The sequence below is a fragment of the Aspergillus melleus genome, assembly GCF_016097325.1.
Source record: "Aspergillus melleus strain CBS 546.65 chromosome Unknown contig5, whole genome shotgun sequence".
Lineage (NCBI taxonomy): Eukaryota > Fungi > Ascomycota > Eurotiomycetes > Eurotiales > Aspergillaceae > Aspergillus > Aspergillus melleus.
The window spans coordinates 1,781,847-1,802,446 of NW_025763374.1; the positions used below are offsets into that span (position 1 = coordinate 1,781,847).

Consider the following 20,600-nt stretch of genomic DNA (forward strand, 5'->3'; position numbering starts at 1 on the left):
GTCCATATGAGTTTCAATGTCTGTATAGCAAATTTCAAGATCTGAAGCATTCTTTTCTAAGAAACTAACGTGATATAGAAATAAGTATCGCGGTGACCGTGGTTGCGCTGGCCCTCATCCCACCGGTACCTTGCACGTGACCGGCCTCGCCCGCGGATCGTCACGTTTCCCCGAATCCTCCATCGTCGATCACAAACCGCTGCCAAAGACGTCTTGTCAAGCCTGCCACTCGACACCATGTGCCTGCATTTGGGTTGATTACCATACTAGGACCCTTGTCCCACTTTGCCTGCTTCATATTTTCCCTTCTTAATGACCTAATCTATATTTCATCTGCCATATCTCATGATCTATCCTTGACCGATACCCTTGCGACTATTGTTTGATTGCATTTTGGGCATTTTAGCTCTCTTCCCTATATCTTTTTTACCTTTTCTTGAAACCAAACACCTGTCCAGTGGCGCAAATGGACGACCCCACAGGCTCCACCGAAGCCTCCATGCAAGAGCATCACTTTGTGAAGGCCGATGAGGTTGACCAGACCGGGACCGATATCAGCCCAGTCTCGGACGATCAGTTGATGGAAGAAGTCGTTGAGGGATTGCGACAGGAGCAGGCCTCGCAATCCACCTCGGCTGCTGCCAATGAAGCGCCCCCGCAAGTGGAAAAAGCGGCTCGACGACCCGAGTTACGTCGTGATGTCGCGGCACCGCCGCCGCCTCCCTTGCAACCCCCGCCTCCAGCACCAGTGCAGCAGAACTCAGAACGGCCGCCGGACTCACTGAGTCTTGCACAGCTGAGGCAGCTAGTCCAGGAGATGCCGAAGATTGAACAGCCCGCTTATGCTTTCGAATATGCGGATTCACAGCCTTTCGAGGAAGAGATCGAGGAATGGTTTCAGTACAGTGAATTTGATAGAGCGATGCTCCTCGGTATGAGATCTTCCTTTGAGCAAAAGTGGACCGCTTTCGGAGAGAGTCATGAGATTGGCTCGAATGTCTCCTGGACTGAGGCATCTGATGCTCAGCGCAAGTCGTTTATCAGCCAGGTCATTTCTCGCCTAAGAGACCGGGAGATTTTGGTCCGAATCGAAGCGCTGGAAATTCTCTGTTATGTAGTGACTGGCGTGTGGGGAATTACTGCAGGCAGATCTGTCCATGATGACGACCATCAAGACGATTCTTCGCAGACGGCGGCAAAAAATCTGACGCCCAAATCTCTTCAACTCAGTTGGATCGAGAACAACGTTAGCTTATTTCACGACTGCTCGGGTATCCAGCCATTATTCGAGTGCTTATGCCAGACATTTGAGAAGAATCGCAAATCGCCTAATACCGACTCCCAAAACCCAGGACACGAGAGCGCTAACATTGCATTCCTTGCTGCCTCCGAGCGAGAGGCGAATCTAGTACTCACGGCATTTTATTTGCTTGTGGAAACTGGACGGCGTCAGGAGGCCCGTAATGAGAAACATACGCCTTTACGAGATAGTATCATGGACTTGAATCCTAACCTCTTGGTTTTTCTGGTGGAAATTATTTCAAGGCTGCGATGGGACGACTCGGCCAATGTTCCGCTCACAAGGATCATCTTATTGTTCTGGAAGTCCTTGCTTCTCTTCTTCGGCGGCAGCGACAGTCTGAAGAAAGCCAAAGAAGAATTAGAGCCAGCCTTCGAGGAGAGGGAAAAGTCGTCATCTGGAAGAACTCCTTTTTTAACAGCGTCACCGCTTGACTATCATGTATTTCGACAGGAGATCACGTCCAAGTATCCCGCCTATAACCCACCGCCTCTTGTTGTCCCCTTGGAGCTGGAGAACAACTCAATCCTCCCCCCTCTTCCTCAGCACCCCAGCAGAACAACTACTTCGAACGGTCTCTTTTCTGGTGTTGGGCCGTCGGTTTCCGGCGGAAATGGCTCAATCCTTCACCAGTCGGTTCATATCGCAACCCCGGCACCGTCGCCTCCACCGTCACCCATAGGCCCGGGTGGTAAGGCGGGGAAGAAGCAGAACTACCAGACTAACCAGAATTTCCCCTTCATGTACCCGCCTCTCGATGACTCGAGCAACGATATCGGTGGCAAAGGGACCGCTGAGATTCAAGATGTGCTGGTAGGAAAGAGATGGGAAGGAAGTGACGTCCCGGCATCTATCATTGAGGCCGGAAAATTGTTTTCAACGCACGTCAAAATGACGAGAGCCATGCGGCAACTATGGGAAGAGCGAGAGCGGTTTATGAAATACGACCGTGGCTGGTACTTGGATGACAACGAAGGTCCTTCGGATGAGGGCATTGATATGGAATTGACGGAGGATCTGCAGGACTTGGATCTACAAGAGAAGAAGAAGAATAATAGTAGACAAGCCAGCCCCGACAGAGCACCCCAGAAAGAAACCGACAACGAAGATATTCAACGTCGCCTGGACGCGGTGGAGTCATTCTATGTGAGTCCAGCCTTTCTCTTACCTCCTCTCAACTACCAGTTCACAATGGCTTATGGTACCGAATAGACACAAGCACTCGTTCATTTGCAGTCGATTACTATTGTATTCTTGAAGGTCATCCTTACCAATGTCAGTGCTGTGGTCAACCAGGCAAACGGACCGAACAATCAATCCATGGGGTATGTCAGCCATAACGCTCCTGATTCCCACTCAGTAGTCTAACTGGCATCTCTAGTGAGGGCTACGGCTCAGTCAATGGGTACGCGACCGGATATAGTAACAACATCATTGGCGAGCTCAACTCCGAAGCTGCTATTGATGAACTCGACAACCTTCGGCTGCGCGAGATCACCGGCAAAGCCATCTCGGGATCGCTGTTGCTTTTGGTGAAATGGTTCAAGCGATCCCGTAAGTTCAAGCCTGCCAAGGACTCCTGCATGAAATGCTGACGAAAGTCTAGATATATTGAAGTTCGAGTACATGACTCAGTTGTTGCTTGACTCTAACTATTTGCCTCTGATCCTGAAAATGTTCGCCCACCAGGATGTTGATCAAGCGGTGGCACAGAAGAACGACCGTGAAGAATTGGGGTTAGTGCCATCTTGACCAATATAAATTTGACCTGTACTGATAGCGAACTAGCTTCTTCCACTTCTGCCACCTGCACTCAGATCAGCCACCCCAGCAGACCGAACACTCAGAAGGCGAGTCTAGCGAGGACGAAGCTGTGCCGCCCCCCATTGCCCGGCATCGACAAGATTCAGGGCATGAAGGTATCTCGATGCGCGAGTCATCTCCTGAAGAGCCCACACCCGATTTCATCGAAGAAAATCATCGGCCCGAGGTTGACGAACTGGGATACCCAACTGCGCCGCCCCCTAAAGAGCCGATCACGATCTTCTCCTTCCGCAATTTCTTCTCGGCCATCAATTACCTGCATGTTATGCAGAAGATCACGCGCGACAAGGCCCACCGGTGTCTGTTACTTGTACAGTACAAGTCTAGCACCATCCTCCGCAAGGGACTCAAGATTCCTGATCCTCATTTGCGATTCTACACGCTGAAGCTATTCAAATCGCAGGTCCCGTACTGTGGCCGCAAATGGCGCCAGGGTAACATGCGTGTCATCACCGCAATCTATCTCTACTGCCGGCCAGAGCTGCGGGACGACTGGCTGGCAGGATCCGATATTGACGCCGAGGTCGAAGAAGCGTTACCTCTGGAGCAAGCCCTTCGGGGCATGACCCATTGGTGGCACCTGCGGCAATACAAAGACGTCATGGGTGGCGAGGAGGGGACTTCTCTCATGGAAGAAGAACGGGATTTCTTTTCTCGCGAGCTTGAGTCGATGGGATGGGGGTTTGCGGCCGACGACATCAATGGAGTCTGCGAGGAAGAATTGGTAGCTGCTGGCGGACATTTGCCCAACGGGACCGAATGGGAGGCAGGTCCTATGCAGATGGAAGGGTGGTAGGCCTGAGACCTGACCGGTGGTGATGGCAGTCAACTATCTTTCATCATCCTCCGTAGACAGACCATTGAAGACTCCATAAAATAGCATTGTCATATTGACAGTTGATACCCTTTAAGAAAAGTCTTCACGAGAATGAATCCATCCATTGTTTTCTATACAATAACTAAACTCTGATTGGCTTGTGGCACTGATAACGATAAGAATCACGGGTCTTATCGATAACACTCGTACCACGTGACTGATCGCTGCGGTAACTCTTTTTTTTTTTTTCTTCCTCTGCTCATCTTCGCCGAGTCTGCGCCTCGAACCCCCAGATTCTTTCCCCAACCACGGTCCTTTGCTGTGACCACGAACACTAAAAATGTCGTCGGACGAGATTGTCTGGCAGGTGATCAACCAGCAGTTCTGCTCTTACAAACTCAAGTAAGTCTTTTGATGAAAAGATTTGTCGGCGGAACCCAGCCCGGGGAGAAGATTGGAGAAAAAATAAATCGAAAATTCGAAGAGACGAAAATCTCAAGAACGAATACCGTTCTCTCAAAGGTTACAAGAATAGGTCACTAATAGCCAATTCTCCAATAATCACAGAACCACCAAGGAGCAAACCTTCTGCCGAAACGAATACAATGTCACCGGACTCTGCAACCGCCAGTCCTGCCCCCTGGCCAACTCCCGATATGCCACGATCCGATCGGACCCCGAGACCGGCGCGATGTACCTGTACATGAAGACGGTGGAGCGATCACACATGCCCAACAAGTGGTGGGAGCGGGTGCGACTGTCGTCCAACTACGCCAAGGCGCTCGAGCAGGTCGACGAGCGACTGATCTACTGGCCCAAGTTCTTGGTGCACAAGTGCAAGCAGCGACTTACGCGACTGACGCAGGTGGCCATCCGCATGCGGAAGCTGGCCCAGGAGGACGAGCGACTGGGCGAGACGGTGGTGCCGCGGTTGGCGCCGAAGATTCGGCGGAGAGAAGAGGCTCGTGAGCGCAAGGCCGAGTCGGCGGCTAAGGTTGAGCGCGCGATCGAGCGCGAGCTGATTGAGCGTCTGCGTAGTGGTGCCTACGGGGATCGACCGCTCAATGTGGAAGAGGGTATCTGGAAGCGGGTCCTGCGGGGCTTGGAGCGCTCGGGTGAGGGTGAGCGTGACGAGGACATGGATGATGGGGAGCTGGAGGAGGAGGAAGAGGAAGGTGTTGGAGAGGTGGAATATGTTAGTGATCTGGATGACGAGGAGGATCTGGAGGATATTGAAGACTGGCTGGGCGGTGAGTCGGCGGACTCGAGTGATGACTACGATGACGAATCGGACGAGGATGAAGACAGCGACGAGGACAGCGACAAGGAGGATGACAGCGCCCATAGCGAGGACGACGCGAAGAAGCCTAAGCCTGGATTCAAGAGAAAGCGCCCTGCTCCCCAGGCCAAACCCCGCAAGAAGGGACCCAAGGTGGAGATCGAGTACGAGACGGAGGGAGTTGGCAAGGAGAGTGCGCTGGCATAATGATTGAAGTGGAAGGGGAATCGCCGTTGAACATAAAAAAAAAGCACTGTGGGACTGTTTCATGCACGGCGTTGTCTGGCTTTTGTTTCGTGGTTTCTGTTCTGCTGCGATCGGGCGTGTTGTGGCCCTTGCATAATGTCTATAGTTGATTTGTTGACATAGAACCCCGATCCTGCAGATCCGTCGGGAGTTAGAATCAAGCATTGACTTTCTTATGACTGGTCTATTTCCAGTTCCAACACGAGGAACTCTGGACACTCCACATAATCCGTATGATGGTACGGTAGTTATCCATACTTGGTAGAAGTAGAGGAATGACGCCGCGGCTCACGTGCGGCGGTGAGACTCGGAAATGCCGCCTTCCCTTCCCTTAATCAACTTGAATCAGTCCATCAGTTCATCATCCTCATTTATTCCCCTCCAATTGCCCCCCCCTCAATCACCCCCTTTTTGTCACGTCGATTCTCTTCTCCTGATCGGTTCAAAGGGATACCGTGTTCATCCAGTCCCCGAATTCTCGCCACCGCCAATTCTTCCCAGGGGCGTGGCCGCCTTTCCATCCCGCCACATTCCCACCCCTCCTGATCAACCCACCGACAACTTCACTCTGCGAAGTGACGCACCTTTCGACCAAGTACCAACAACATGTTCTCCTCTCTGACGTCGTCTTCGGCGCTGTCAAATCTGGGCACGCGGCTAAACTCTTTTCGACGCGCCATCACCCTGGGCGACGAGGCGGACGATCCCGATCACGAGGACTGCTCGCACATCTCGAACGTTCTCCGGGCCTATTATACCGAAAAGGGTCGGCCATACCCGTCCTGGCTACCCCCCGACCCAAAGGCGCCAACGCCGTCACCGGCCCGGGTCATCGCGACGACCCAGATCCAGCCTGGCGCTGGTGCACCAGCGGCGTCGAGCTACGGACGTAGTAGTGGTGGAGGACTCGGGGATTTGTGGGGAGACTCAGGTGGTGCACCGCAACCCCCGGCACCCCAGACAGCAAGTCTCCGACGAGGACGAGGTGGTGTGAGCGGACCCCCCCTGGCCACGGCAAATAGCGCACCGTCCGGGTCTCTGGCGACGCCACCGAGTCAGTCCCCCACGCCGCCGATGCTGCACCCCTCGGGGGCCCGACCCTTGCCCAGCCAGCGAGCCGGGTCTTACCAGTCGATGTCGGGAGCGCAGCCTTTGGAACGGGCAGCATCGGCGCAGGAACGACTACGGGCCAGGTTACATGGGGGCCGATCTCCTAGTCCCGGTCAGAATCCGAATGGTCGGCCCAATTCACCATATTATGGAGGGGGAGCGGATCCTAGTGCACGAAAACCGATCGGGATGCCTCCCGGAAGAATGCGAGGGTAACAGGGGAAAAAAGGAAGGAAGACTGGAAGAGTCAAAGAGACCATGGGACGCCAAGGGAGGAGAAAGGGCAAGAGTGTGGAGTTGCGGAGTTGTGGAGAGCAGCGAAAGAGTCAAAAAACGAGGGAAGGAACAAGAAAACCAGACTAAAAAGCCTAGTGCCTGTTCTACAACTTCTACTGGTCTACCACGACAATCTATTATCCTATCAAATTGGCTAGTCTCCCCAAACATCGCAAGTTTGTTTCGAAGCATCGCAAAGCATCCCACGCCGGCAGTGGAGCCCAAGCCTTCTGGGCGCCGTCTTAACGCACCACACAACGAATGAGCGTCTCGGTTTCCAGGCTCGATCCTTGGAAGGCCCAATATCGCCGGAGACTCGCCGAAATTGTCCCGGAATCGGCGTTGTTGGGCGTGGTTTGCTTTCCAGACTGGTCCAAGGCCGATGCACCTCGTGAGTTTTTTCGTCCCGTTACCGACGGGCATTTTTCTCCACGGGGAACGAAAAACACGGAGTTGGTGTGGAGATCGGCATCGCGACTAACCCTCCTTGCTGCTCTTGCATTTTTTCTACCTTACCACTCATGACTCTCCCCGTCTCTCGCGCTCTTTTGGCCCTCCTCCCCCACGGCTGACCCCCGTCGTCTTGTTGGCTTGTTTGAGCGAATAATTGACGTCCTGACGTCGGCGTTGCACAACAATGTTTTCCCTTCTATCACCCCGCCTTGAGTCCGGGGTTTTTAAATTCAGCGTTATCCCCATGCTCGTTTTTTCTTCTTTTCCCTTTTATTTTTTTTTCTTCTTTCTTTTTTTCTCTGACCTTCTCTTCCTCCTTACTCCTTCGTGACTGTCTCTCCACTGGCTGGTTAGCACTTCGGTCCTTTATTGAGGGACTTCTTCCTATCCACATCAGCATAAGAGATTCGTCATGGGTTCCCTCAAGGATGTCGAGGCATCCCATGATGACCACAAGGAGCCTGCGGCGCTGGAGATGGACGACATCGCTAAGGACCCCAAGGCGTCCGCCGAATACAACGAAGCGGCCATGGACGCAGAACTCCAACAGCTGGAGGAACAGTTCCGTGAGTTGAAGCAGCCTCGCTTCCAGGTGACCTTGTCCAACCCGGCTTTCTTCACTTATATCCTTGTCGCCTTTGCCTCCATGGGTGGTCTGCTTTCGGGTCTGGACCAGTCTCTGATCAGTGGTGCCAACCTTTTCATGCCCGGTGCTCTACATTTGTCGGACAACGATAGCAGTCTGGTCAATGCCGGTATGCCGCTGGGTGCTGTCGCCGGTGCCCTCATCCTGTCGCCTGCCAACGAGTACCTGGGTCGTCGCATGGCCATCATCGTCTCTTGTATCCTGTACACCATCGGTGCCGCCCTGGAGGCAGGTGCCATTAACTTTGGCATGATGTTTGCCGGCCGTTTCATCCTGGGTGCAGGTGTCGGTCTTGAGGGCGGAACGGTCCCTGTCTATGTTGCCGAGTGTGGTATGTAACAACATGATCTCATTTCATCGCAATCAGTCAACTTAATCGCTAACGTGTTCCGTCTTCTAGTTCCCTCAAGGATTCGTGGTAACCTCGTCTCCCTGTATCAGTTGAACATCGCCTTGGGAGAGGTTCTTGGCTATGCAGTGGCCGCTATCTTTGTCGACGTCACCGGTAACTGGCGGTACATTCTTGGTTCCTCTCTTGTCTTCTCAACCATCCTCTTCGTGGGCATGCTTTTCCTGCCCGAGAGCCCGCGTTTCCTTATGCACAAGGGCAAGCCGGTGGAAGCGTACGGTGTGTGGAAGCAGATTCGCGGCTTCGACACGCTCGAAGCTAAGGACGAATTCTTGGGCATGCGGCAGGCCGTCACGGCAGAACATGATGAGCAGCAGAACACCAAGAAATACGCCTGGATGGATTTCTTAACTGAACCTCGTGCTCGCCGTGCCATGGTCTACGCCAACGCCATGGTCTTCCTGGGCCAGTTCACCGGTGTCAACGCCGTTATGTACTACATGGGCGTTCTCATGACAAAGATCGGTTTCGATGAACGTACCAGCGTCTTCATGTCGCTAGTTGGCGGTGGCTCCCTGCTCATCGGTGCCATCCCTGCCGTGATGTACATGGAGAAGTTCGGCCGTCGCTACTGGGCCAATGCCATGCTTCCGGGCTTCTTCATCGGCCTGGTTCTCGTCGGTGTTGGCTATACTATCAACTACGAAGAGCATCCCGCCGCCGCCGAAGGTGTCTATCTGACCGGTATCATCCTCTACATGGGTTTCTTCGGTTCCTACGCCTGTCTTACGTGGGTCATCCCCGCCGAAGTCTTCCCCACCTACCTGCGATCCTACGGCATGACCACCGCCGACGCCAACCTCTTCCTCTGCTCTTTCATCGTCACCTACAACTTCACCGCCATGATGAACTCCATGACCCGTATCGGTCTCACCCTGGGCTTCTACGGCGGCATCGCCGCCATCGGCTGGTTCTACCAGATCCTCTTCATGCCCGAGACAAAGAACAAGTCCCTCGAGGAGATCGACGAGCTTTTCTCGCGCCCCACGTCCGTCATCGTGCGCCAGAACATCAAGAGCACGGCCGAGGTGATTCGCGACCTTTGCCATTTCCGCTTCAAGAAGGTGTTTTCCCCCGAAGCATAAGGAATAGCCTGTCTTTGCTTTTTAATCAATCATACTATTGTCTTTGTCTCGTATCGGGGTGTGTCTTGAGATTTGACATCTCATGGTCAATCACGAAGGAGGTGGAATGTTAAGTAATGGACGGGGGTTGCCTTTCATGATATTCACGATCTAACATGCATTATGTGATGTACGTAAGGAAGAAATGAGGTGAGACGAGGGGATGAGAGAAGGAGATCATTAATTATTTCCATTTTTCAAATTAATATTATTCCACTCTTCATACTAGTTCTCAGTTATTGACCTTTCCCTCTGCTGTACGAAATATGAACCTTCCAAATGGAGACCCAGTCCAATTCATGACCGAGATAATATTTCAATGACTGATGAACAAGGTGGACAGTTCTATGTATGTATGTACCAAAGTAGAATAAGTTGACGACGATGTTGCTAAGCGACATAACAAAAAAAAAGCGTGAAAAAGAAAAAGTGGCTAGATGGGTGAACCCTCACAAAGAGATAAGATAGATAGTATAGTATAGTACACTCACAGTGGGTAGTTTAGAGATTCAGCAAAACAGAAGGAGAAAAAAAGGTATAGAGAAAGAAGGATAGATGGATGATGGATGATATATATAAAGGAAAGGAAACAAAAAAAAAAAAATAAAAGATAAAAAATAAGAAGAGAAAAGAAAGAAAAAGGGGAATCATTCGCTCCAGTTCCAAACACCACCATACTTCCCTGACCAGATGAACTAATCAATCAATCTCATAATAAATGACAGTAAGCAGTAAGATTTTTTTCTTCTCTTTTTGTTTCAACCACGGACTTTCCGGTAACTGGGAGGACTCCAGGATCGCTTGATCAATTTCCCGGCCCAAACAGGGATGACGGCCACGGCGCATACGGCGCACACGCGCCAGACCCAGTCCACGGTGATGACGTACTCCAGATCGAAGTAGCTGCTGAGGAAGGGGACGCTGCCGGCATAGAGAAGAGCGGTGCCCAGGAGACAGAAGATCATGACCGGGTGCCAAGTGGTGATGGCGATGGCAACCATCAGAAGCTCGTTGATGACGAGAGCAGTGAAAGAGACGCTGATGAGTCTTGGCCCGGAGATAGTGTCGAGCAGGATCTGGGAGAGACCTTGAATGACGGCTCCTTGGTAGACGGAGACGAGCACCCAAGTGGAGAAAGAGCGGTAGCTGAGACTACGGCCAGTCTTGAGTTCCTTGTATAATTCGGGGTAGAGGTTGGCCATATGTTCGTCGACGTCGCGGTCGAAAACAAGAGAGAAGACCGGTGCGTTGGTGTACACGGTGGCATAGCCGACCATGAGCCAGTTGATGAAAAGGCCCTTGGGGTCGAAGTGGCTGGCAATGCTGTACATGGTTTGGCAGGCACTGATAACAAGTCCACGGTGCATAATGAACTGGGCCAGTTTGGCCGATCGCTTGTACGAGTTGCGGCCATGCCAGACGAGAAGCTTGGTGAGGTGATGGAACTGCGTGATACTGAAATCGGCCGCTAGCGAGGCCTGTCGACCCTCTTTGCCGACAATACCGATTCCTACATCGGCAGCTTGGATCATAGATACGTCGTTTCCACCATCTCCGATACAGCAGACTCGCTTCTTCGTGTGATGCCGGATCAGATCGGCAACTTCAGCCTTTTGGGTCGGAGAGCACCGACAGGCAACGACAGCCGGGAGAAGCACAGCAACAGAGATGAACGCAGACCGGAACTGGCTGAGCATAAGGGCTAGTGACTCGCCATCGATGAGAAGACAGCAGTCAGTCTTATTGCGTAAGAAATCTAGCGTTTCCTGCGCAGTCGACTTATCCTTCACTTTGGCGACTGTGTGGATGTATTGGCCTCGGGCAACCAATTTCGCAGAGATCGCCACACATCGCGCCGTTTCAACTTTGTCTCCCGTCAACATCCAGATCTTGATCCCGGCGTTGCGAAGGAGCTCCAAAGAAGGTTTGACATCCCTCTGGAGGCGATCTTCAACACCAGTTACTCCCAGGAGTTCCAGATCACGTTCTAGATACTCGCCAATCACCTTGGCCATTCCAGCATCTCGCCCCTGCAGAGCTAACGAGGCTTGCCTGTATTTCCCACCAAACTCTTGATACTGCTGCGAAGATAGTCGCTTTCGCCCAACGACAAGGGTTCGCAGGCCTTCTCGAGCCATGTTCGCGGTTTCTTCGTCAAGCCAGTCGTTTGCCGCAACAATAGTCGACATGACGGTGTCTGCGCCCTTCTGGTAAAACCAAATTTCACTGTCCTGTTGGGGCGAATCTAGCATTCCACCCTCTGTTTCGAACTGTACGATAATCCCCATGCGCTTGCTATCAGAGGTAAAGGGGAAGATATCGAGGATGCGGACACGCACGACAACATTACCCGTGTGAGTTGACTCCAAAAAAATGGTTTGCCGGTCACGATATGATAGTTTGAGTCCAACTTCCTCAGTGTACCGGACAATGGCTATCTCATCCGGCGAAGAAGCCTGGTAGCTCGTTATCTTCACCCCGTCTTCTTCATCCATGGTTGGTGTGACATTATGACAGAGGGCAAGGGCTAGAACAATGTCCCTGACGCGCGAGCCAATTTCCCTCCTTGTACGAGGAGCAGCAGCGGCAGCAGCCCCAGCCTGAGCGCCGAAGGCAGCCGAAGCGGTAGTCAGGGAGGAACCAGCAAAACTTTGTTTGACATACGAGGCTACTTCTTCCATAGCGTCGTTTGCATACGAGACCGTCCCGACATGTATCTTTTTCAGCTCCATTTCTGCTTGGATTAGCAAACCGGAACGCGACCTGCGCAAGTAGACAAAGAGACATACCGTTTTGGGTCAAGGTCCCCGTCTTGTCGGAGAGCAAGTACTCGATTCGACCTAGGTCCTCGGGTATCGTACTTGTTCTCACAACCGTATCAGGGATATCCTGGTCTCGTTCAATGAAGCGACCGTATACTGACTTTGCCATGTCGAGGTTTACTCGCAAGCTCATGGGAATGATTGTGGAGAACAAGATAAGGTATATCATGATTGCAACATACCACACCTTGTCGTTCGTCGGTTGGAACCCTTCTAGAGCGACTAGAACGATAGACAGAAGGAGGGTGAGAACACATAGGATTTTAGTAAGGTTGTTAATTTCATATTCCAACAACCCTACCTTAGAGCGAGATGGCGATGTTGAAAGGGCAGCCCGCGTCTGCGAGCCAGTGTAAATGATGACGGCGTAGGTAATTGTGTTGGATGCGAGAACGGTGTTGGCCCAGGCGGTGTTGTCAATTGTTAGAGGAGCAGAGTTGGCATCTGAATCCTCATTCTCATAGTCCCTCCCATCGTCTGTCTTATCCACGTGAGGATCATAGAACCCGGACGGAGGTCCCAATTCGAGGGTGCCGACAAACTCATTGACTTGCTTATCCGGGGCACTTGCTGTCACCTTGAGCCTTGGAAGATCATTGAATGATAGATTTTGAGATAGAATTGACGGCAGGCGAAGTTTCCAATCGGTCTCACCATCAAGTTGATCTGTTCGTATGAAGGTATCGCTGCCAGATTGAAAGCTTCCGTCGTCTGTATGGGCATTTGAGGCAGGAATATCGTGGGTTGCAGAGGGTGAAGACGGCCCTTCTGAATGGATGAGATCTGTGGATACTCTCGGGGTGGAGGTTTGATGAGCATTGCCGGAGTCGTTGGACACACTTTTCAAAATCACCACATCGGCCGGCAAGCGCTGATTTTTGCGAACTTTTAGTACATCGCCGACTTTCAGATCGCGAGATCGTTTAGTCATTTCCATCACATTTCCGGCGTTAGAGTGGACATTGCCAGCAGTCGAAACCACTCTTGCGCCGGGCTGCTTGTCGAAAGCGAGCACGGAGAAAGTCTCCGCATTTGCCTCGGCATCTCTCCTTCGTCGACCGATATCATCCAAGGCTTCTTTTCCGAGAGAGATACAGACAACAAAGGCAAGCGGTGCGATGTATGACGACATGTAACCTATCCGGAGCACGGGTATTATCTGCGATAGGGCGACAAGAAGAAAGTAGATGTTGAAGAAAAAGGAGAATTCGTTATAGAGTGTACGCGGAAGGAAGCTCCACGGTGTATATTTTGCGTTGGAAACGATATTCGGAGGATATTTCGATCGTTGCGCCTGACCAACAAGGACATCACGGGGAGGTTTCGGTTGCGAGGCTTCACTATCGGCTGTCGTTCGGCCTGCGGCACCAAACAACATACTGGCCGCTTTTATGCCTGGAAACCGTAACCGACTTCCCCTCTGCGATCCCCCCTCGACGTCTCCATAGGATCGAGCAGAACTCCGTCTGCGTTCGTTCAGCAACGGCGCATCGTCTTCGGTGAATTGACGAGAACTGGCGTGTGACGTCCGAAGTCCGGTATCATCGCGGTTGTCGAGAAGACCTTCCCTGTCCTCCGATCTCCTTTGGTCTCCCGAAGTTTGTCGCCATATTCGATTTCCGACGCCCATGCGTAGGTTCCTCAGCGCTATCCCTGGACCGTGGCTTCTTTGCCTACCGAAACCATCTCGGGAAAGTCGAGGCGATGCGTGAGGAGAGGTCGTACCGGGGTCGAGTTCCTCCAAGTCAAGGTCGTCGTCTGAGCCGGAATCCCCTAGAATACTGGACTGCTCGTGCGGGTGTACATAGTCGGGTGATGAAGGCATGATGATGTAGGCGCTACAGAAGTTCGGAATAAGCTCCCCCCAGAAGAGAAGCGACCGTTAAGCTCCTGTATCAGAAAGCGGTTCTCATTTCACGATAAGCTGCATCTATAAATTCTCCGCAGGACCATTGTTGTTACCGCCGGTTCGAGGGGGACGGTCGTGGTAGGTCCGAATGTACACGGGATTGAACGCGGAGATCGGGAGGGGTAGTGATCGAGTTAGGCAAGCACCTATGGAGGGTGGTGAAAGAATGTGGTGAAAGCCGAGGGAGACTGGTCGTTGAAGCAGGAACTAAACAATTGGCAGAAGGATGGCGGCCTGGAGGCTAGACGTGGCTGTGGCTGTCAGGCGGAGATGCGATCACCGGCAGAATGCAGGAGCACGTGATCGAGGAACGGGATAGGTGGCCCTTCCGCCGGAGCAACGAGGGACCGACGCCGAGAGATGACGGGGCGCGTTCCAAAAGGAAAAGTCCGGAGATTCGACGGGCGGCGGGTTTGTTGCTTTGCTTTACTTGGCCGGTCATCATCGTCGACTATCAAGGCAAACCGCCGCCACTAGTCACTTGCTGGCCTTTTTCTCGTCTTCCTCTTCTCTCCCGTCGCAACGGGGATTTGCAAATGTTGTCATGGTCTTCTAAATTTCCTCTGATTCTTGTGATGTTTTTCTTCCTCTCTTATTCCCACTCTTATCATTCTATATAGTTAATTTCCCTTCCATGTCTCGTTAATTAATCCAACCCTTGCCAGTCGCATCGGTCCGCAGGGTGAGTATCTCCCGAAACGTGTCCGATTCTTTCTTCGATGCTAATGATCTGGCCTGTCGACGAAGATCTAATAATATTCAATTATGGCACACAACGGCGAATCGGTCGCGTGGCATCCGGCTCTCAGACCGGACGATAACAATGATTTGGCTGCGACACACCCCGACGCGGAGGTCACTCCGAAAGATCCGCCGACACCAGAGGTTATTCCCGAGCAGGTTGACGCGCCTGTTGAACATACAGTACCCGAACCCATTCCGTCGATAGATCCGCCAGATACGGTCACCCCAGATACGACCGACTCCAACTCTTTCCCGCCTGTATTCGAGGATTCGAACCTGGCCGAAACAACGGAAGAACCACAGGCCAATGGCGACGAGTCGGCGGCAACGCAATTTCATGACCATGAGCCTGCCCAAACCCTCGAGCCCGTCGGTCAAGTAGATGGCGTGCATGAGCCGCAACCCGAAGTTGAAGATGTGCAGGCCGCTTTCCCCCCAACAACCGAGGACCCCTTCCAGACGGCGGATCACAACCCCAATTTCTCCGAGGATGATAACAGCTCGCCGTGGCCCAATGAGGCCGAAAATCAAGATTTTCCTATGAGTACGAATGGAGCCATTGATGGCGAAGATCGAGGCTTCTGGGAGAATCCCTCGAATGATGACGCTGGGGATGACGCCGGGGATGACTTTTTCGACCAACTCAAGACGCAAACTAAGCCGATTTATATCCCGCCAGAAACCGACTCTAGATATGAAGAGGGCGTTCCACTACTGGACTCGGCGGTACAATCTCCGGTTGAGGAGCCGGTAAAGCAACAAAATCCAATTGATAATGTTTTTGCTGGCGATGACGAAGACCAGGAGGGGGACGCGTTCTTTAATGAGATCCAGAAGCCCGAGCCCGTGGATGAACCTCCCCGGTCGTTGCACATCACTCGGAAGAGCACGACCCAAGTACTCGACTCTCTAGATGTCCCTCCTTACTCCCCAGCCAGCGACACGTCACCGACTGCTCAAGAGTTCAGCAACATTCTGGCGGCCGCTGCTTCGGAGAACCACGCTGTACCGGAGACTGTGCCGGAGGAGCAAGCCAAAAGTGTATCATCTGACGATGATTTGGCTGCTCGCTGGCAGGCTGAACTGTCGGATGAACCGCTGGAGACAGAAAAAGTTTCCGAAGACGATCTGGCTGCACGATGGCAAGCAGAACTGGACGATGACGACGATCTACTGTTAGGAGATGAAGTGGCTGAGAATCCAGCTACCCTCCCTGGAGTAAACCCCCAAAGCAGCAACGGAATTGTCCAGGATGCTGCCCCGGCAGCCCCTTATCAACCTGCACAAAACCCCGCGAACCCCGCTATGCAGTCTGCCGCCTACACGCCACACCAACCATCTACGTCGGACCTGCTCCAAGGATTTCCACCGCAAATAGGTGGAGTCCCGTCGAACTACTTTGCACAACAGCCCCAGACAAATCTGCCCGAAAGCAAAGCACCGAGTTTCGCCGAACGCTCTAAGGAGGGCTACAAATCTCCCTACGATCTCCCTGACGACCTCGCTCGGCCTCGTAGGCCCGCCGCCAGTCATAAACCCCTTGTTGTACCGGGAGGTAATACACCACCGCCGCCTGCTCGGAGCAGTAGTATGCCAATGCCTCCTCCCCCAGCATCGACTTTAGCGACACCTCCACTTGGGACATCGCCTATTACGACGGCCGCACCGCCCAAGAACTTCTATGAAGAACTTCCTTTGCCACCCCCCGTGCCACGTTCAAGACCTGCGACCTCGGGGCGCTATACTCCGGTCAATGCAGCGACTGCTCCACCGTCAAACCCGCCGCCCCCTCCGCAAGGAAATCAATATGGCAATCTCTCCGCTGCCTTGCAACAGCCTGGCTTAGTCGACCCTCAGCCTCAGTTGCAATCACCGGAACGGATGGAACCATATGCAAATATGTTGGCGCCTGCCCCCCCAAGTACACAAGGCGTCCCTAGTGCTGCGTCGAGATACTCACCCAAGCCTCCTACGTTGAATGCTGGACCTAGCTCCGCTCCGCCGCCGCCTAGATACTCCCCTGCGCCACCTCAACCCACTGGCCCCCCTCCTCCTAAAAATCGATATGCTTCGCAACCCTCGAGTGGGCCGGAGCCCTCAATTACCCTGCCATTCCAACCACGCACATCAAGTCCTCTAGCTTATCACGAGAAGGTGTCGTATCAGCCCAGGGAGGGTCCCGCATCACAGCCGTTTATGGAAACAGCACCAAGTCATGGTCTTTCCAATGACGTGCAGTCGAAGCTGCAAGAGCAGGAGAGCGCACGCCCCATTCCTCCACACCATGATGCTATGACTTCAAGTCCCATTAAAGTGGCTAGTCCTGAGCGCATCCCGACAATTTATCAACCTATCTCGCCGCCTAGAAACCCTTATGCTCCACCCGAACATACCAATGATATTTTGAAGGGGCCAGCACCCCCAGTTAGCAGCTTATCATCCTCCGCACCGCCAGCCGGTGATTCCCCGTATGCGCCCCCTCGCAGATCACAAACTCAGTCTCCCGGTCAACAATTGGGTGGTCCTCGGTTGTCTGTCCCCTCAATTGATCCTCTACAACGTCCTGCTTCCGTGCATGGATCTGGCTCCCCAACAAAGACTGCTAGTCCTTACGCACCTTCGCAAGTCTCTGTTCACAATCGCCTTTCTTCTCAACCGCTCGAATTCATTGCACCCGAAGATGGACAGCAATTTGATCCCCTCGAACGGTGGAGGGGCGCCCCTATCGTCAAATTTGGATTTGGGGGCTCCATAACCACCTGTTTCCCCAAGCATGTACCGAGGTATACTGCTGGGCAAGTGGCCCCGAAAATCAAATCCAGTCCGGGCGAGGTTCAAATCCATCAATTCAATGAGTGGATTCCTGTTCCGGAGAGCATTGTGCAACACCCTGGTTCCCTGAGGGCCAAGTCCAAGAAGAAGGACCTGCTCGCTTGGCTTTCTAGCAAGGTTGTAGCATTTGAGAACGAAGGGATCTCGGAAGCAGCGCAACTACATCCCGACTCTCACAAACGCCACGAGGAGAAGATTCTGCTGTGGAAGATTGTTAAGGTTCTGGTCGAACATGACGGGAACTTGGAGGCCTCAGCTGAGAGTCAAAAAGCCTTACGCAATGTCATTTCCCCTCATTTGCAAAATGCCGAAGCTGAGCAGCAAGCCTACGGAGGCGGCTTTCCTACTTTCGGTGCCCCACAGTCAATGGATGCAACCTCTCGACCCGATTCAGTTGACACTCAATCGTTAGAGAGTCTTCGCAACAGTCTTTTGATGGGTGACCGAGAGAAGGCCGTCTGGACCGCTGTGGACCACCGGCTGTGGGGCCATGCCATGATAGTAGCGTCGACACTGGATAGATCTGTCTGGAAACAGGTTGCCCAGGAGTTTGTGAGACGTGAGGTGAGATCGGCGACCAGCAACACCGAACCGATTGCCGCACTCTATGAGATATTTGCGGGCAATGTCGAGGAGAGCATTGATGAACTTGTCCCGCCATCAGCCCGAGCGGGACTGCAAATGGTCAGCAAAACCGAGGGCCAAAGTACCTCGAAGAATGCTCTTGATGGCCTCAACAGTTGGAAAGAGACTCTTGGCCTAGTGCTTAGCAACCGTAGTCCCGATGACCACCAGGCATTGTTGGCTCTGGGTCGTTTGCTGCTCTCTTATGGTCGTGTGGAGGCTGCTCATATTTGTTTCATCTTCTCGAAAGCCGCTGTGTTTGGCGGTGCCGATGATCCACAGGCCAGCGTTGTCTTGCTTGGGGCTGACCATCAACACCTCCCATCCAATGTTCTGCGCGATGACGATTCTATCCTACTCACGGAGGCATTTGAGTATGCCACCACCGTCCTCGCAGGCTCCCCCACTGCTGCGATGCCCCATCTTTTAGCATACAAATTAATATATGCCTGGTCCCTCGCCGAGCGTGGTCGTAAACCCGAGGCTCAGCAGTACTGCGATGGAATCGCGGCGGCACTCAAGGCTAGCACAAAGCCTTCCGCTTATCACCACCAGCACTTATACTTCGGGGTGGATGAACTCTCGGCCCGCCTTAGACAGACCACACACGAAGGAGGATCCTCGTGGATTTCCAAACCGAGCATGGAGAAGGTATCTGGCTCTATGTGGGCCAAGTTCAACAGCTTCGTCTCCGGGGAAGACAGTGATGCAGCTTCGACGGCATCTGGAAAGGCCGGGGATGCGGATGTTGGTCCCTTCGCTAAGCTGGCTGGAACACCGACCGTTAGCCGGTCGCCTTCAATGTCAGACCTGTATGCGCCCTATGCGTCTGCAGCGCAGCCTGTCGCCACAAGCGGTCCATCGCGATACCAACCGACTAACCAGTATGCGCCAAGTTCATCGCCGGAACAATTGCGTGGGAGGTCGTCGCTCGACTCCCAGAGATCTTCATCGTACGGGTACCCGCTGGGCCGACGTGGTTCCCAGGAGCCCTCGACGCCTATCGACAACAACCTGTACCAAGGAGGACCTTTCTACAACTCACCGCCTGTCGCTGGCTACCAGGGAACGCCTCCGCAGTCCTCACATATGCCTCTTGCTCCTGTCGAGGAAGACTCTGTCCCTCATTCCTACTCGGCACCGATGCAAGGGTCTCCGATGCAAGTTACCGGTTATCAGCCAGCCGACAACCTTGCCTTCGGTCCGTCTCTCACACAGCCACCAACTACAGTACCCGAACCTAGCGCGACTGGCTACATGCCACCCGGTGCTGGTGGTTATGAACCACCATTTGCGGACAACGGCGCGCACTTGATGCCCGAACCCACCGAGGACGTTCAGGGCGAACACACTATCCAGAAGAAGAAGTCTTTTATGGATGATGACGATGATGACGACATTGCAGCCCGTTCAGCTGCTATGCAGAAGGCTGAGAAGGAGCGCAAGGATCGTGAAGCGGACGAAGCTTTCAGAAAGGCTGCTGAGGCCGACGGTAAGTTTCCCTTTACGTCTTATTGATTATGCTCAGCCACTAATTAACATCGGTTATAGCCCAAAAGCCTGCACCCGCAAAGAAGTCGTGGTTCGGTGGATGGTTCGGCGGTGCTAAGAAGGAAGAAAATATCGGCAGCCAAAGCCAAGGACCTATCCGTGCCAAGCTCGGCGAGGAGAACTCATTCTACTACGACAAGGATTTGAAGAAATGGGTCAACAAGAAGGATCCCAACAGCAGTACCGTGACTCGGGGCGCTCCGCCGCCGCCGAAAGGACCGGCTCCTCCCAGCCGGACCGCGAGTGGCAGTAGTGCACCACCACCACCCCCAAGTGGCACTCCTGGTTTAGACAGCCGGCCTTCATCGTCCGCAGGTGCTCCTCCTCCGCCATCATCAACCGGCAGTCCGGCGCCGCCATTGCTCGGGGTTCCACCTCCGTTACTCGGGGCGACCGCTCGCTCAGTCTCCACTGGTGCCGCTGCCCCTACTCCACCAGGCAGTGCCCTCGGGTTGCCACCTCGTCCTGCTACTTCGTTGAGCAACGCTAGCTCAATCGACGACCTTCTCGGAGCCCCACAGGCGCGTAAGGGCGCTGGTGCCAAGGGCAAAAAGAAGGGCAGATATGTCGACGTGATGGCCAAATAAGGTAGATGATTGATGATGTTCGAGTGACTGGACCATTCTTCTCCGGA

The 20,600-nt window shown here is 53.2% G+C and overlaps 6 protein-coding genes across 6 annotated transcripts; 5 read left to right on the forward strand and 1 right to left on the reverse strand.

The window, feature by feature from the left end:
* Nucleotides 1-466: 466 nt before the first annotated feature.
* FAR11 (FAR11/STRIP family protein) lies at nt 467-3,920 on the forward strand (the record flags this gene model as incomplete). The annotated part of the gene is made up of 5 exons (XM_046090760.1): nt 467-2,446; nt 2,513-2,625; nt 2,682-2,854; nt 2,907-3,036; nt 3,089-3,920. 5 exons carry the CDS (start codon nt 467-469, stop codon nt 3,918-3,920), a joined length of 3,228 nt encoding a protein of 1,075 aa, XP_045946735.1.
* Nucleotides 3,921-4,281: 361 nt separating this feature from the next.
* On the forward strand, nt 4,282-5,427 carry mak16 (ribosome biosynthesis protein MAK16; the record flags this gene model as incomplete). Its single annotated transcript, XM_046090761.1, has 2 exons — nt 4,282-4,343; nt 4,509-5,427. The coding sequence occupies 2 exons, from the start codon at nt 4,282-4,284 to the stop codon at nt 5,425-5,427; spliced, it is 981 nt and encodes a 326-aa protein (XP_045946736.1).
* A 645-nt stretch (nt 5,428-6,072) lies between these two features.
* LDX57_009042 (uncharacterized protein) lies at nt 6,073-6,792 on the forward strand (the record flags this gene model as incomplete). The annotated part of the gene is made up of 1 exon (XM_046090762.1): nt 6,073-6,792. The coding sequence occupies one exon, from the start codon at nt 6,073-6,075 to the stop codon at nt 6,790-6,792; it is 720 nt and encodes a 239-aa protein (XP_045946737.1).
* A 925-nt stretch (nt 6,793-7,717) lies between these two features.
* On the forward strand, nt 7,718-9,445 carry LDX57_009043 (putative MFS sugar transporter; the record flags this gene model as incomplete). The annotated part of the gene is made up of 2 exons (XM_046090763.1): nt 7,718-8,282; nt 8,352-9,445. The coding sequence occupies 2 exons, from the start codon at nt 7,718-7,720 to the stop codon at nt 9,443-9,445; spliced, it is 1,659 nt and encodes a 552-aa protein (XP_045946738.1).
* A 797-nt stretch (nt 9,446-10,242) lies between these two features.
* NEO1 (aminophospholipid-translocating P4-type ATPase NEO1) lies at nt 10,243-14,131 on the reverse strand (the record flags this gene model as incomplete). Its single annotated transcript, XM_046090764.1, has 2 exons — nt 10,243-12,218; nt 12,274-14,131. The coding sequence occupies 2 exons, from the start codon at nt 14,129-14,131 to the stop codon at nt 10,243-10,245; spliced, it is 3,834 nt and encodes a 1,277-aa protein (XP_045946739.1).
* An 849-nt stretch (nt 14,132-14,980) lies between these two features.
* On the forward strand, nt 14,981-20,553 carry sec16 (COPII coat assembly protein SEC16; the record flags this gene model as incomplete). The annotated part of the gene is made up of 2 exons (XM_046090765.1): nt 14,981-19,907; nt 19,967-20,553. 2 exons carry the CDS (start codon nt 14,981-14,983, stop codon nt 20,551-20,553), a joined length of 5,514 nt encoding a protein of 1,837 aa, XP_045946740.1.
* Between the last annotated feature and the right edge of the window lie 47 nt (nt 20,554-20,600).